This window comes from Misgurnus anguillicaudatus, chromosome 10, assembly GCF_027580225.2.
Source record: "Misgurnus anguillicaudatus chromosome 10, ASM2758022v2, whole genome shotgun sequence".
Taxonomy (NCBI): domain Eukaryota; kingdom Metazoa; phylum Chordata; class Actinopteri; order Cypriniformes; family Cobitidae; genus Misgurnus; species Misgurnus anguillicaudatus.
Window position 1 is genome coordinate 22,657,648 of NC_073346.2, and position 14,740 is coordinate 22,672,387.

Sequence of the window (14,740 nt, forward strand, 5' to 3'; positions counted from 1 at the left end):
ACTCACTATAAAGGGGGATTTTAAGAATGGACATTATCTGACAACAAACTGGAGGGTTTAACTGCACTTAATAAAACTTACAAGACACAGGTTGAAACATTTAAAAACTGGGAAACAGGACCAAAATGGAAAGTAAAAAAACTAAAAGTCAACATAATAAAAGGGCAGGGACAGATTAACGGATGTATGAAGAGAAAACAGCTTCTTAATTAAATTATAATGGATTTCATTTTCATACAGCTAGCAATATAACTCCTGACAGAGTTGAGGAGGTACTATAAAGGATTCACTCAGCATCAGTCTGTAGTTAATGCCTGTAGTTGGAGGTTATATATCCCAAAAAAGGATTATTTAGAACACCATACTAATACTGTGTTTGACACCCTTTCGCCTTCAGAACTGCCTTAATTCTACATGGCATTGATTCAACAAGGTGCTGAAAGCATTCTTTAGAAATGTTGGCCCATATTGATAGGATTGCATCTTGCAGTTGATGGAGATTTGTGGGATGCACATTCAGGGCACGAAGCTCCCGTTCCACCACATCCCAAAGATGCTCTATTAAGTTGAGATCTGGTGACTGTGGGGGCCATTTTAGTACAGTGAACTCATTGTCATGTTCAAGAAACCAATTTGAAATTATTCGAGCTTTGTTTCATTATCCTGCTGGAAGTAGCCATCAGAGGATGGGTACATGGGGGTCATAAAGGGATGGACATGGTCAGAAACAATGCTCAGCTAGGCCATGGCATTTAAACAATGCCCAATTGGCACTAAGGGACCTAAAGTGTGCCAAGAAAACATCCCCCACACCATTACACCACCACCACCAGCCTTAGCAGAAATCGAGACTCATCAGACCAGGCAACATTTTTCCAGTTTCAACTGTCCAATTTTGGTGAGCTTGTGCAAATTGTAGCCTCTTTTTCCTATTTATAGTGGAGATGAGTGGTACCCCGTGGGGTCTTCTGCTATTGTAGCCCATCCGCCTCAAGGTTGTGCGTGTTGTGGCTTCACAAATGCTTTGCTGCATACCTCGGTTGTAACAAGTGGTTATTTCAGTTAAATTTGCTTTTCTATCAGATTGAATAATTCAGCCCATTCTCCTCTGACCTCTAGCATCAACAAGGATTTTTGCCCAAAGGACTGCCGCATACCGGATGTTTTTCCCTTTTCACACCATTCTTTGTAAACCCTAGAAATGGTTGTGCGTGAAAATCCCAGTAACTGAGCAGATTGTGTATAGGCAAAATACACATATACATGCAATACTTGGAATACACAGTACCAAACTTTCTTTAAATATTCAACATTTTAATTTGTACATCGCTATGATAAGCAAGTGTCTTTAACAAGGGTGTCCTCAAATTAGTTTTTAATACTTCTTTGAAGAAAATAAATCTGTCATCAAACATAAATGCAATGCAAAGAGCAAAGAATTCTCCCATATAAATCTCTTAAAAAATAAATTAAATGTTTTGTAGTATGTTAACAGCATGACTTTGCCGAAAATGATTATAATGTAATCATCTTAGAGTATCTAAACCCATTTGTATGTTCATCTATGGATATTATTGTAGACCAGGTTTAAAAAGCTCAGTTTAATAAAATGTAATTTTTTCCTTCTATCCATCAAGGAGTCCTTGGCCTGATAAAGGTTGCTGACTTCTAATCTTAAAACATACAAAAAGGCATATACTAAAGAGTATCCAGACACATAATCAAATAAACAAGATTTATTATCTCACCTGTTCAAGGATACAGAATAACAAACTGATGGTTGATTGGTCAATGGCAAACCTGTTGGGCGTGGACGTACAGGCCGAGGGTCTTTTTTGTCCTATAAATACTGCAAGTGTTAAGGGAGACCATTATCGAACAGGTTCAGTCAGCAGTCATGAGGTCTTTGGTTTTCCTTGTGCTCCTTGGAGCCGCTTGTGAGTAGAGACTAGAAGCATTATTACATTGAATTTTACTGTAATTCCTCTCTTGTGTGATTTTAACCATACATTATAATGATATTCATTCATTTTTGCAGTTGCTCTGGATGATGACAAGATCGTTGGTGGATATGAGTGCCAGCCTCATTCTCAGCCCTGGCAGGTGTCTCTGAACGTTGGCTACCACTTCTGTGGTGGCTCTCTGGTCACTAAGAATTGGGTTGTGTCTGCTGCTCACTGCTACCAGTCGTAAGTGCCCTTAAGAGATGACTTCAGTTCACGTTCATTGTCTAAGACCAATAATTCCTTTAATCATAAACCATATTTTACTTTCTCTTTTTTAGACGCATCGAGGTCCGTCTTGGTGAGCACCACATTGGCAAAAACGAGAATACTGAGCAGTTCATCTACTCCGAACGTGTCATCCGCCACCCCCAGTATAACTCATGGAACATTGATAATGACATCATGTTGATCAAGCTTAGCTCATCAGCTGATCTCAATTCATACGTGCAGCCTGTGGCTCTGCCCTCAGCCTGCGCCGCCGCTGGCACCAAGTGTTTAGTCTCTGGCTGGGGAAACACCATGAGCTCTACTGAGTACAGGCTTGGTGATAACTTTACAGTATATGAGATGTTTTTAAATGACCAAAATGTTTTACTGTCATAGCATTTTAATTCTGCTGTTGTTTCATTAATTTTATTATAGCTGCTGATTCCAACAAACTTCAGTGTGTGGAAGTCCCAGTCTTGTCTGACAGTGACTGTAACAACTCCTACCCCGGCATGATCACAAAATCCATGTTCTGTGCTGGATACCTGGAGGGAGGAAAGGACTCTTGCCAGGTAAAAGAATGGACCTTCTAAAACATTACCACAGACAAGAAATCACTCCACCTCAGATTATTTGCTAATAATATCAACTTCATTTTTCTTCCTCTCAGGGTGACTCTGGTGGACCTGTGGTGTGCAATGGCCAGCTTCATGGTGTTGTGTCCTGGGGTTATGGATGTGCTGAGAAGAATCATCCTGGTGTCTACACTAAGGTAATATAGCGATTCATTCAATTAAAACAATGTTTTAATCATATGAATGGCAAACATGTTAAATGATTAAATTATTCTTTCTCCAAGGTTTGCATTTTCAATGAGTGGCTTGAAGACACCATGAACTCATACTAAAGGGGATCCAAAAACACACCTTTAAAGTCAGCCTCCAATCCTGCATTCCATCAATAATTGTTTTATTGGAGATACAATAAAAGCATTTCCTCTCAAAGTAGTTTTGTACAGTATGTTGATTTCAAACACCAACAGTGTCGTCTTTTAAATGGCAATAGCATCACATTTTCGTAGCTTTTGGGTAAATTACTTTTTGCACCTTAGACTTAAAGGTATTGGCCTATATAAAACTGAATAAAGTAATACTACTAATTGTAGGAACATTGAATTGGTATTATGCTGAAATGTCTGGAAAAATGTTTAACTTGAAAGCTACACTTAAAATTATAAAGTGACTTACTGACACCTGCAGCATATATTGCTCTACCCAAGACATCTGAACAAACTAGTTTCAAACATGTCCTGTTGATCTATCAGTTGTTAAAACTATAGAAATGCTTTGTGCTGCATTATACAGTGTCGCATATATAACATGAGTCTGTTGTTTAAATGCAACTTATTTTTTAAGGTAAAAATAAAATAGATAGACTTCACAAATCCAAAATATCTTGAAGACAATTTCTACTAGGAATTAACTGCAGGTGAATCTATTTGTCCAGGGATTTGTCCTGCTACTCAAATGCAACATCTGGGTTTCCTATGTCTAAACTTATATGCACATGTCATTACAAAAATATATTTTTAAACCAAGCTGATATGAACTCACCATAAAAGGGGATTTTAAGAATGGACATTATCTGACAACAAACAGGAGGGTTTAAATGCACTTAATAAAACTTACAAGACACAGGTTGAAACATTTAAAAACTGGGAAACAGGACCAAAATGGAAAGTAAAAAAAACTAAAAGTCAACATAATAAAAGGGCAGGGACAGATTAACTGATGTATGAAGAGAAAAACAGCTTCTTAATTAAATTATAATGGATTTCATTTTCATACAGCTAGCAATATAACACCTGACAGAGTTGAGGAGGTACTATAAAGGATTCACTCAGCATCAGTCTGTAGTTAATGCCTGTAGTTGGAGGTTATATATCCCAAAAAAGGATTATTTAGAACACCATACTAATACTGTGTTTGACCCCATTTCGCCTTCAGAACTGCCTTAATTCTACATGGCATTGATTCAACAAGGTGCTGAAAGCATTCTTTAGAAATGTTGGCCCATATTGATAGGATAGCATCTTGCAATTGATGGAGATTTGTGGGATGCACATTCAGGGCACGAAGCTCCCGTTCCACCACATCCCAAAGATGCTCTATTGGGTTGAGATCTGGTGACTGGGGGGGGGGGGGGCATTTTAGTACAGTGAACTCATTGTCATGTTCAAGAAACATAATAGCATTATCCTGCTGGAAGTAGCCATCAGAGTATGGGTACATGGTGGTCATAAAGGGATGGACATGGTCAGAAACAATGCTCAGGTAGGCCATAGCAGTTAAATAATGTGCAATTGGCACTAAGGGGCCTAAAGTTTGCCAAGAAAACATCCCCCACACCACTACACCACCACAACCAGCCTGCACAGTAGTAACAACGCATGATGGATCCATGTTCTCATTCTGTTTAGGCCAAATTCTGCCTCTACCATCTGAATGTCTCAACAGAAATCGAGACTCATCAGACCAGGCAACATTTTTCCAGTCTTCAACTGTCCAATTTTGGTGATCTCGTGCAAAGTGTAGCCTCTTTTTCCTATTTGTAGTGGAGATGAGTGGTACCCGGTGGGGTCTTCTGCTGTTGTAGCCCATCTGCCTCAAGGTTGTGCGTGTTGTGGCTTCACAAATGCTTTGCTGCATACCTCGGTTGAAACGAGTGGTAATTTCAGTCAAAGTTGCTCTTCTATCAGCTTGAATCAGTCAGCTCATTCTCCTCTGACCTCTAGCATCAACAAGGCATTTTCGCCCACAGGACTGCCGCATACCGGATGTTTTTCCCTTGTCACACCATTCTTTGTAAACCCTAGAAATGGTTATGTGTTAAAATCCCAGTAACTGAGCAGATTGTGAAATACTCAGACCGTCCCGTCTGCCGGTCTGATCCCGGATTGCCTACATCATCTCTCTTCTCAAGGGACGGGCTCGAGAGTGGGGAACGGCCGTGTGGAATTCCGACGCCGATTGTCTGGTCCAGTATGCCCTGTTTAAGGAGGAGATGTTGCGGGTCTTTGACCGATCCGTTCATGGTCCTGAGGCCTCTCGCATGTTATTTAGCCTCCGCCAGGGAGACCCTCGGTTGTGGACTTTTCTGTGGAGTTTCGCACTTTATCAACCTCCTGTGGTTGGAATGAGCCTGCACTTGTAGCGTGGTTCGTCGAGGGTCTCAATGCCGACGTCAAGGATGAGGTACTGGCTCGTAATGTTCGTAATGTAGTTCCCTCCCACCTCGATCCTCTCATCGATCTGGCGCTTCGTGTGGAGAAGCGCTTCGAGCAGCGTCAGAGAACTCGTCCGCGGAGACGTCACTCTCTTCTCCTCCTGTGGTCAGCCCCTCTTCCGCCGCAGTTCCTGATTTGGAGCCCATGCAACTGCATCTGCTGCCGAACGTCATCACCGCATTATCAACCGGCTTTGCCTTTACTGCGGCTCGGATGATCACTTCGCCTCTTCCTATCCGTTAAAAGCCAGAGATAGGGATACGGGTGAGCGCTTCCTCTTTGATCCCTCCGTAACGCCTATCACCTAGTACGCATCAAGGAGGGGGACGAATGGAAGATTGGAAGCTTTTTATACCCCCCTCGGTCATTTTGAATACCGGGTCCTTCCCTTTGGCCTAGTCAACGCCCCCTCTGTGTTTCAAGCCCTGGTCAATGACGTTCTCAGAGACCGCCTTTTGACCGCCTTAAATCCCTCTTCTCTTCTGCCCCCATTCTCATTTTCTCCCACCGTCTATCACCGGCCGAGCGCAAATACGATGTGGGGGATTACGAGCTTCTGGACATTTGTCTTGCGCTAGGGGAATGGCGACACTGGCTTGAGGGATCGTCGGTACCATTTGTTGTCTGGACTGACCACCTTAATCTCGAGTACATTTGTTCGGCTAAGAGACTCAACACTCATCAGGCCCGTTGGTCTCTTTTCTTTGCGCGCTTTGATTTCACCATTTCCTATATCGCCCCGGTTCTAAGAATGTAAAGCTTGATGCTCTCTCTCACCAGTTTGCTCCCCCAGATTCTGTTCCCACCGAAGAGGGAATTATTTCTCCGCAGATGGTGGTGGGTGCAGCTATCGTCTTGTTAATCGTGCTCATTCACATTCTGTCACGCCGCGTCTCTGCCCTAGGGGCTTACTTTTTGTCCCACCCTCCGCTCGCCACGCCGTTCTTCAGTGGGGGCCTTCCTCCAAATTGTTTGCTCATTCGGGAGTCAGGGGTACAATTGCCTCTGTCTCTCAGAGATTATGGTGGCCCACTTGAGAACACGACGTCCGCCGCTTCGTCGCGTCTTGCTCTGTTTGCGCTCAGACTAAAACTAGTAACCGGCCCCCCGCTGGTTTCCTCAGACCCTTACCTATTTCGTCACGACCGTGGGCTCAGATAGCTCTTGATTTCATTACAGGACTCCCTCCGTCCGGAGGTAGAACGGTAATTCTCACAGTAATCGATCCCTTTTCTAAAGCCGCTCGGCTAATCAGACTATAGGGCACATTTTACGCAGTCTTGCTTTTCGCAACCGCACTTCTTGGTCAGAGCAACTCCCGTGGGCAGAATAGGCTTATAATTCCGCCCCCTCTTCTGCTACCGGGTTGTCGCCTTTTCAGTGCTGTCTAGGGTACCAACCACCTCTATTTTCTGCCTCCGATTTCTGCATTTATCCATCTGGTGTTTCATGTCTCCTGTCTTAAGCCCGTCATTCGCCCCCCTCTTCCTGTATCTTTCCCTATCCGCATTGAGGGTTCCCCTGTCTATCTTGTACGTAGACTCCTTGATGTCCGTCCCCGAGGTTGCAGCCGATAGTTTCTGGTTGACTGGGAAGGGTATGGTCTGGAGGAGAGATGCTGGATTCCTGCCTGGGATGTCCTGGACCGCTCGCTCATTGATGACTTTTATCGCTCTCACCAGCCCTCCTGGCGCACTCTGAGGGGGGTACTGTCATGATATTGGTTTCTTTTGATCTCATTTACTCGCTTGTTAGACTGTTAGCGCTCCCTTCAGCTGTTCCTCATTCTCGTCACTGCCCGTCACATTTTTATTTACGATTTAAGATGTTATATTCATGTGTGTAACTATATTGAAATCGGTGATACAACAATACTTTACTAAATAAAATTGCTAGACTCTACAAAAGGAGTTGTGTTTGTTAATTCACAAGTTTTATTCATGTTAATTTTAGCATTTACCAAAACATTTTTAAAATGTAACGTTTTAACTGTTAACATAATGCACAATGAACTATAGACCTTTTCAAAAGATGTAAACAACTTTTTAATTCAGTTCTATATGTTCTGTTGGTTTTATTTTATCCCAACATTTATCTAGTGTTGAAAAAACTGAAACAGGAAGTGCTTCTGGACCAGTGTTGTTTACATTTTTTTAAATGGTCTATAACATGAACAACTGTATTGTTAACTAAGCAAAGATAAATTAATATTAAAAAACAATATTGTTTTTTGGTACAGTAGTTAAGGTTAGCTAATGCATGTAAGGTCTTACCATTAAGTGTTTGGATAATAACTTGGTGGGTCTATTCAGTAAAGCAGGTGGGGCTATGCCTGTATATGCCACACATATATTTTCTATGCCACTGGCCAAGCATAGGTAATTTAATTATCAGTTATGCAATGCATGTTAGAATTCATTTTACAGTAAATAAAGTATAAAGAGACTCATCTTCATCTATCTAATAAATGTTTTTTGTCTACTAAGTAAAAAATAATTCATTGTCATTTATATCCAGCTCAGTTTTGACTTTACAGATAACAGCGCAAGGTCACAGATCTAAAATTACATGAAGCGTGTTTCGCAAACCTCTGATATAGATATCATGGGAACCCATGCACATGTGGTTTAGTCCCCATTGAACTTGTTAATGTCGTCTGAATGTGGGCTAACTTTGATATTGTAATGTTAAAGTTTTACACTGTCATAATTCTGTCTCAGTTCTATATGTTCTGTTGGTTTTAATTATCAGTTATGCAACACAATATATATATAACACAATATATATAATTGTATATTGTGTTAAAATCTCTTAAAGTCTTATAATAACCTGTAAATGCATTTGTGAACAAGTTTGACATTTACAAAGATGCAATTCATTTATTTTTTTCTCTTTATTTATTATATTATTATAAATATTATTATTTATTAATTAAGTATTATTATTACTATTATTATTATAATCAAATTAAATGCTCATTTAAATTATATTGTAATAAAAAAGAATCAGCAATAGATCACAATGTTGCACAAATAATAATACTTGCATATGATTTTAGCAGATATGTTGCAATAGGTTATCAGTAAATAAATTTGCAAAACAACTTGCAAATAAAGAAAGGAATTAATAATATTTGTTGGATTAAACTATTTTAACTTGTGTGACATCATGTTTTGGGTTTTAGATTTAGTTATAATATACTTTAGTTCTTTATAGTACTCTTATTTTAATCTAATAAGCATTTTTATTAAATATTTTTCAGATACATGCCATGTGAGTATTTAGAAACACTTAGTGAAAGCTTCAAATGAAACAACTGAGTGAGAAGACAGACAGCTGCTGAAAATCTGTTTAATAAAAACCTGCTGTCAAGGTTATCAAGCCTAAAACATGACTGTTCAACACACTTGCTGAACCCAAAATTAAACACTATCAGCAGAAAATACATATGTGACCCATACTTGTCATATATACATTCAGTAATCCTTATTAGGAATACATAATATATTATATTTACCTACACATATTTTTATTTAATGAAAATATCAAATCTGAATGTTAATAATTTTGTAATGCAGGCGGCTTTCACTGTTATGTGTTTTTCATATATTATTATTTGCCAAATTGTAATTATAAGCTGTATTCTGAGCACTTTTGAGATATTAAGGTTTTAAGTCTTTGCATTCCATTCAACTTTGCAGAACAAAGCTTTTGGTTTTACAAATAAAGTCTCAAAATGTTCACAACTTTAAAAAAACACACAATTTCTCATAAATTGTCACAGAATAAGAATATTTGAAAAGCTAAATTTTGACAAAAATGTCAGATAGAACTGTGTAATACTGTGTGATAAAAATATCTAACACATTTGGTAGTTTGTCACATAAAATGATTTACCTAAAATATACAAAACAAAATATATATATGGTAATAACTAAATTCAGAAACAAAATAAAAAAATATATATTCACAAGAGTACATTTTTTAAGTAAAAGTCCACTAAAGAGTGCAATACTTTCTGCAACCCTTTGATTGGTCAATGGCAAACCTGTTGGGCGTGGACGTACAGGTTGATGGTCTTTTTATCCTATAAATACTGCGAGTGTTAAGGGAGACCATCATCGAACAGGATCAGTCAGCAATCATGAGGTCTTTGGTTTTCCTTGTGCTCCTTGGAGCCGCTTGTGAGTAGATACTGCAACTGACATAGACTTTTCCATCAAATTTAACGGTAATTACTCTTTCTTGTGTGATTTTAACCATACATTATAATGATATTCACTCATTTTTGCAGTTGCTCTGGATGATGACAAGATCGTTGGTGGATATGAGTGCCAGCCTCATTCCCAGCCCTGGCAGGTGTCTCTGAACGTTGGCTACCACTTCTGCGGTGGCTCTCTGGTCACTAAGGATTGGGTTGTGTCTGCTGCTCACTGCTACCAGTCGTAAGTGCCCTTAACAGACAACTTCAGTTCACGTTCATTGTCTAAGACCAATAATTCCTTTAATCATAAACCATATTTGACCTTCTCTTTAGACGTATTGAGGTCCGTCTTGGTGAGCACCACATTGGCATCAACGAGAATACTGAGCAGTTCATCTCCTCCGAACGTGTCATCCGCCATCCCCAGTATGACTCCTGGATGCTTGATAGTGACATTATGCTGATCAAGCTTAGCACCCCTGCTAATCTCAATTCATACGTGCAGCCTGTGGCCCTGCCTTCATCCTGCGCCCCTGCTGGCACCAAGTGCTTAGTCTCTGGCTGGGGAAACACCATGAGCTCCAGTAAGTACAGGCTTGGTGATTACCTTGTATGAGATTTTTTTATAAATGACCAAGATGTTTCACTGTCATAGCATTTTAATGCTGATGTTGTTTCATTCATTTTATTATAGCTGCTGATAAAAACAAGCTCCAGTGTCTGGAAATCCCAGTCTTGTCTGACAGTGACTGTAACAACTCCTACCCCGGCATGATCACAAGCACCATGTTCTGTGCTGGATACCTGGAGGGAGGAAAGGACTCTTGCCAGGTAAAATATTGGACCTTCTAAAACATTAACACAGACAAGAAATTACACTACATTAAATGTTTTACCTCAGATTACTGGCTAATAATAATTTCATTTTTCTTCTTCTCAGGGTGACTCTGGTGGCCCTGTGGTGTGCAATGGCCAGCTTCATGGTGTTGTGTCCTGGGGTTATGGATGTGCTGAGAAGAATCATCCTGGTGTCTACGCCAAGGTAATACAGTGATTCGTTCAATTAAAGCAATGTTTTAATTATATGACTGGCAAAAATGTTAAATGATCATATTCTCTTTTCTCCAAGGTCTGCGTTTTCAGCCAGTGGCTTGAAAACACCATGAATTCATACTAAAGTGGATGATAACCTCCAATTCTGCAATCCATCAAAAATCTTTGTTTTGGAGATAAAAACCTGTGTGAAAATAAAAGATTTAAAAACAACCTTCAAGTTTACTTGTTTATAAACAACCAGTATATTGATACTGTATTAAGTCATTCATGAAAGCAGTTAGCCTACATGTAAATGTAATTGTTCAGTAATGCTTTTAACAAGCAACCTAAACAAAACTGTAAATAATGGTTGGGTTGGACCCAATAGATATGTATAAAGACTAGATGTCTTGCTCGCTCACTCGTAGCATTGAGTTTTCAAACGGTTTGGTTTGTTATAAATGTCAAAGATGTATCTATGACACTGCATACTTAAACAAAAAAAAAATCATGAAACGTTAAAGCATCCAGAATTATAGCCATGTTAATAACGTTTGTAAGAAAATTGGTAGAAAATTGAGCACGTTATGGTCATTTAAAAGTACCTGCACCATTAAAACTCAATGCTACCAGTGAGTGAGGTGCCTGTGGCAAGATGGCCGCCAGGTGATGACGTTAGAGACTCTGCCGTAACACATCTAGCCTTTATACATATCTATGAGTTGGACTATCAAGTGTCTTCAAATGGAAGTGATACTGTAATTATTTACAGTGCACTCTCAAAAATAAAGGTGCTACTAAATGTTCTTCACAGCAATTCTACAGAAAAACTATTTTTGGTTCCCCCCCAAAACATTCAACATTTCTTTTTTACCTTTTTATGGTGTAAAGCAGAGGTTTTGAAACTGTGGGTCGCACAGTAGAATAATGTGGGTCGCACAAAGTTGCTTTGCTGTTGTAGTGAATGACACAAAAACAGTTTAGACCATAGCAATGACAATGATTTTGATATGTAATAGCATAATATTTTTCAATTAAACTTACCAAAGACAAAACATAACAAAAAACATATACACATATTTAAAACACATATCAACATACATAGAGATAGGAACATACAAGGGTCATCAGATACAGCGATCTCAAATGTATAGTCAAATGCTGCAGTACAAATTCATGTTAAGGGTTACACATTTCTTAGCTAAATTTTCAGGGATAATACAGCGGTCCTCCTTTCAACATTCAAACTTACACTGTAAAAAATATCCAGCATAAAGTTAAAACAACTTGGTTTTGCAAGTCAATTTAAGCTACCATTTTAAGTTTTTGCTTAAACAAAGTTGACATAAAATCAAGTTGAAATTGTTTAACTTATTTTTTTAAGTTAAAGTAACATATAGATGTTGATTTGATAAAAAGTTGCAATTTTTAACAGTGTACATTTCATTCATAAAATAACAAAGAAAATAAAAAAGAAAACTCTTTTTAAAAAAAGAATTTCCCATTTTTCAATTTCAAAATATGCTGGTGTGTCCTGGGATAGATTAAACACTTGAGTGGGTCGTGAGTCGTGAAATTGAAAGTTTGGGAACCCCTGGTCTATAGAACCTTTTGTGAAACAAATGTTCTAAAACTCAACATTTTAATAAAAAAAAAAAAACATTAAATTATACAAAAAAGTAGTGCTTTTGGTTAGTAGCCTTGTTTTTTTAGGTTTAATTACACAGAATTCATGATAAATTAATGTATTTCATAAAATGTCGGAAAAGTGGGGCCCCCTGGCACCATCTCGCAGCACCCGAAAACCACTGTTCTATGGCATTGTGTAGGACCTTTTTTGGCCATTTGTTATGACACAATTGAACTACAAAGAACTACAGACATGGAAGGCAAAGACCGAACTTCAAAATAAGAGCACGGGACAGGGGAACACAAGACATTACTGTGACAAGCAGAGTATAAGAAAGCAACAATGAAATAAAATAGACGAATCTGTCAATCCCGAACATTTTGCCTTTGAGGGAATAGATTTATAATTAATTTTGAATGAATATATAAAGTTGCAGATTTTTTTCTTGTAGCTCAGTTGGTGGAGCATCTGAGGAAGGATCCGTAGGAAACACAAATGATGGTAAAACGTATACATTGCATAAAAGCATTTAAAAGAACACATTATCAAACGTGTACAGAAACGGGAGAAATATCTATATTATGGCCATTTTAATATAACAATTTAAACCTCATAATAAAAAATGACAAACATAAATATAGCAGAAATCGTGCTTGCGGAACCTCTTTTATTATTGTTGTTTTCAGCCCGGACTCTTTAGCCCGTTGAACCAACTGTCACACACGCTAGTCTAACGCAAAGTCGCACTGTTTTTGCTTGTATATAGGATATTTATGTTAAAGTAAACGCGGTTGTATCTTACATTTGATGTGGTCGGTGTTCTCAGTATTGTATTGATTTTGCACTATATGTAACGTTGTTTAACAGAGGTGTTTTACCTATTGTGTATGGTGTCCTTTACTTCTCATAATGCGACTCACCTTGCGAACATTTATTTCCCATGGACGAGTGGCCCGTCGGATGGGTCTCGGACCCGAGTCCAGAATTAACATGCTGCGGAATATCCTCACCGGTCTGGTTAGACACGAGCGAATAGAGACAACTAAAGTCCGAGCCGATGAGGTTCGATTTTACGCTGAAAAGGCAAGTGTTCAGGGTGATGGATTCAAACTGTTGAACTGCTACAGTTCTGCTTATTAGTATAACGTTACATACGCACTTAAGTGTGAGATGATGTTTGTAAAATTTGTAAATTATGTTTAGTAACGTAAGTTACCTCCCCGACGAAACTGGAATGCAGATATGCAAGCCAGTACGTTAAAGCAAGTTTGCGTTATAGTTATTTTTTGTGATTTACTGTTTTCTGTGTAATATCATCCTAACTTACATAATGTAAAGAACATTCTTTGAAAATATAACTTTGATATCTTTGACTGAGTCATCACGGTCATGTCAAAGATTAAAATCAACCTGAAATCAACCTGAAATCAACGATTAGAATAAAAAACAATTAGATTGTGAGACTTTAGCCTGGATTTCACAGATAAGATCACACAAGATCAAACTGTTGATTTAAAAATAAACTGTTGCAAAAAAAAAACCTACACACATTTACTGCTTAAAAGTAATGCTTAAGGAAGCAATACACTGTAATAAGTTGTTTAAACTTCTATTTTGTGTAAATGAAATAGCTTTGTCTAATTTGCTGTCTAATATGTATTTTAACTTTTTTTTTAGTTGATTGATTACGCAAAAAAGGGAGATACTAATGAAAAGTCAATGAAAATGGCTGATTTCTGGCTTACGGTAGGTTTCTTAAACATATTTTACACTTTAAAGACCTTGAACATTCATAAAGAAAAATTACATTAATGTTTCGTATATCTTGTCTGCTTCATTTAGGAAAAAGATCTGATCCCAAAACTCTTCAAAGTCCTTGCACCAAGATTTGAAAATCAAGTGAGTGGTTACACACGCATGGCCCGCATTCCTAACAGAGAGAATCTGGATCGAGCGCATATGGCTGTCCTGGAGTATAAGGGCCACCCATTTCCTCCCTTGTTCCCCGTTAAACGCGTCAGTGAACTGAACTTACTAAACCAACTTCTGAAAGGATACAGAGAAGAAAAAAGTCAAATGTTTCCTCAGAAAAATAACTTATAATCTTTAAGCACCGTATTTGTACATTGTATTCTAGTAATAAACTAATAACTTTCATTATTATGATTATAATCTCAGTTGATATGTTTGTGTTTTTTTGTATGTAATTCTACAATTAGGGGAACTTTCCTGTCCCCCTGAATTATGAGTTTCTAGGAAAACCTCTATTTGCAGTGGCGGCTCGTGACCGCTCATCCAAGGAGGCGCTAATTCAAAATAAGTGTTCGGAGTGTCATGTGTGTTGCTTGCTTTTTCAAAATATGTGTTTGTTA

At 38.4% G+C, this 14,740-nt stretch overlaps 2 protein-coding genes across 2 annotated transcripts; both read left to right on the forward strand.

The window, feature by feature from the left end:
- Positions 1-1,784: 1,784 nt before the first annotated feature.
- On the forward strand, positions 1,785-10,969 carry LOC129449200 (uncharacterized). The gene is made up of 14 exons (XM_073872729.1): positions 1,785-1,937; positions 2,039-2,189; positions 2,285-2,535; positions 2,649-2,785; positions 2,884-2,985; positions 3,073-3,114; positions 5,196-5,285; positions 5,336-5,604; positions 9,610-9,683; positions 9,794-9,944; positions 10,037-10,287; positions 10,398-10,534; positions 10,644-10,745; positions 10,833-10,969. Exons 1-14 carry the CDS (start codon positions 1,898-1,900, stop codon positions 10,878-10,880), a joined length of 1,845 nt encoding a protein of 614 aa, XP_073728830.1. The 5' UTR covers positions 1,785-1,897; the 3' UTR covers positions 10,881-10,969.
- Positions 10,970-13,050: 2,081 nt separating this feature from the next.
- Positions 13,051-14,540, forward strand: mrpl17 (mitochondrial ribosomal protein L17). The gene is made up of 3 exons (XM_055210777.2): positions 13,051-13,451; positions 14,046-14,114; positions 14,211-14,540. Exons 1-3 carry the CDS (start codon positions 13,278-13,280, stop codon positions 14,469-14,471), a joined length of 504 nt encoding a protein of 167 aa, XP_055066752.1. The 5' UTR covers positions 13,051-13,277; the 3' UTR covers positions 14,472-14,540.
- The last annotated feature ends 200 nt before the right edge of the window (positions 14,541-14,740 follow it).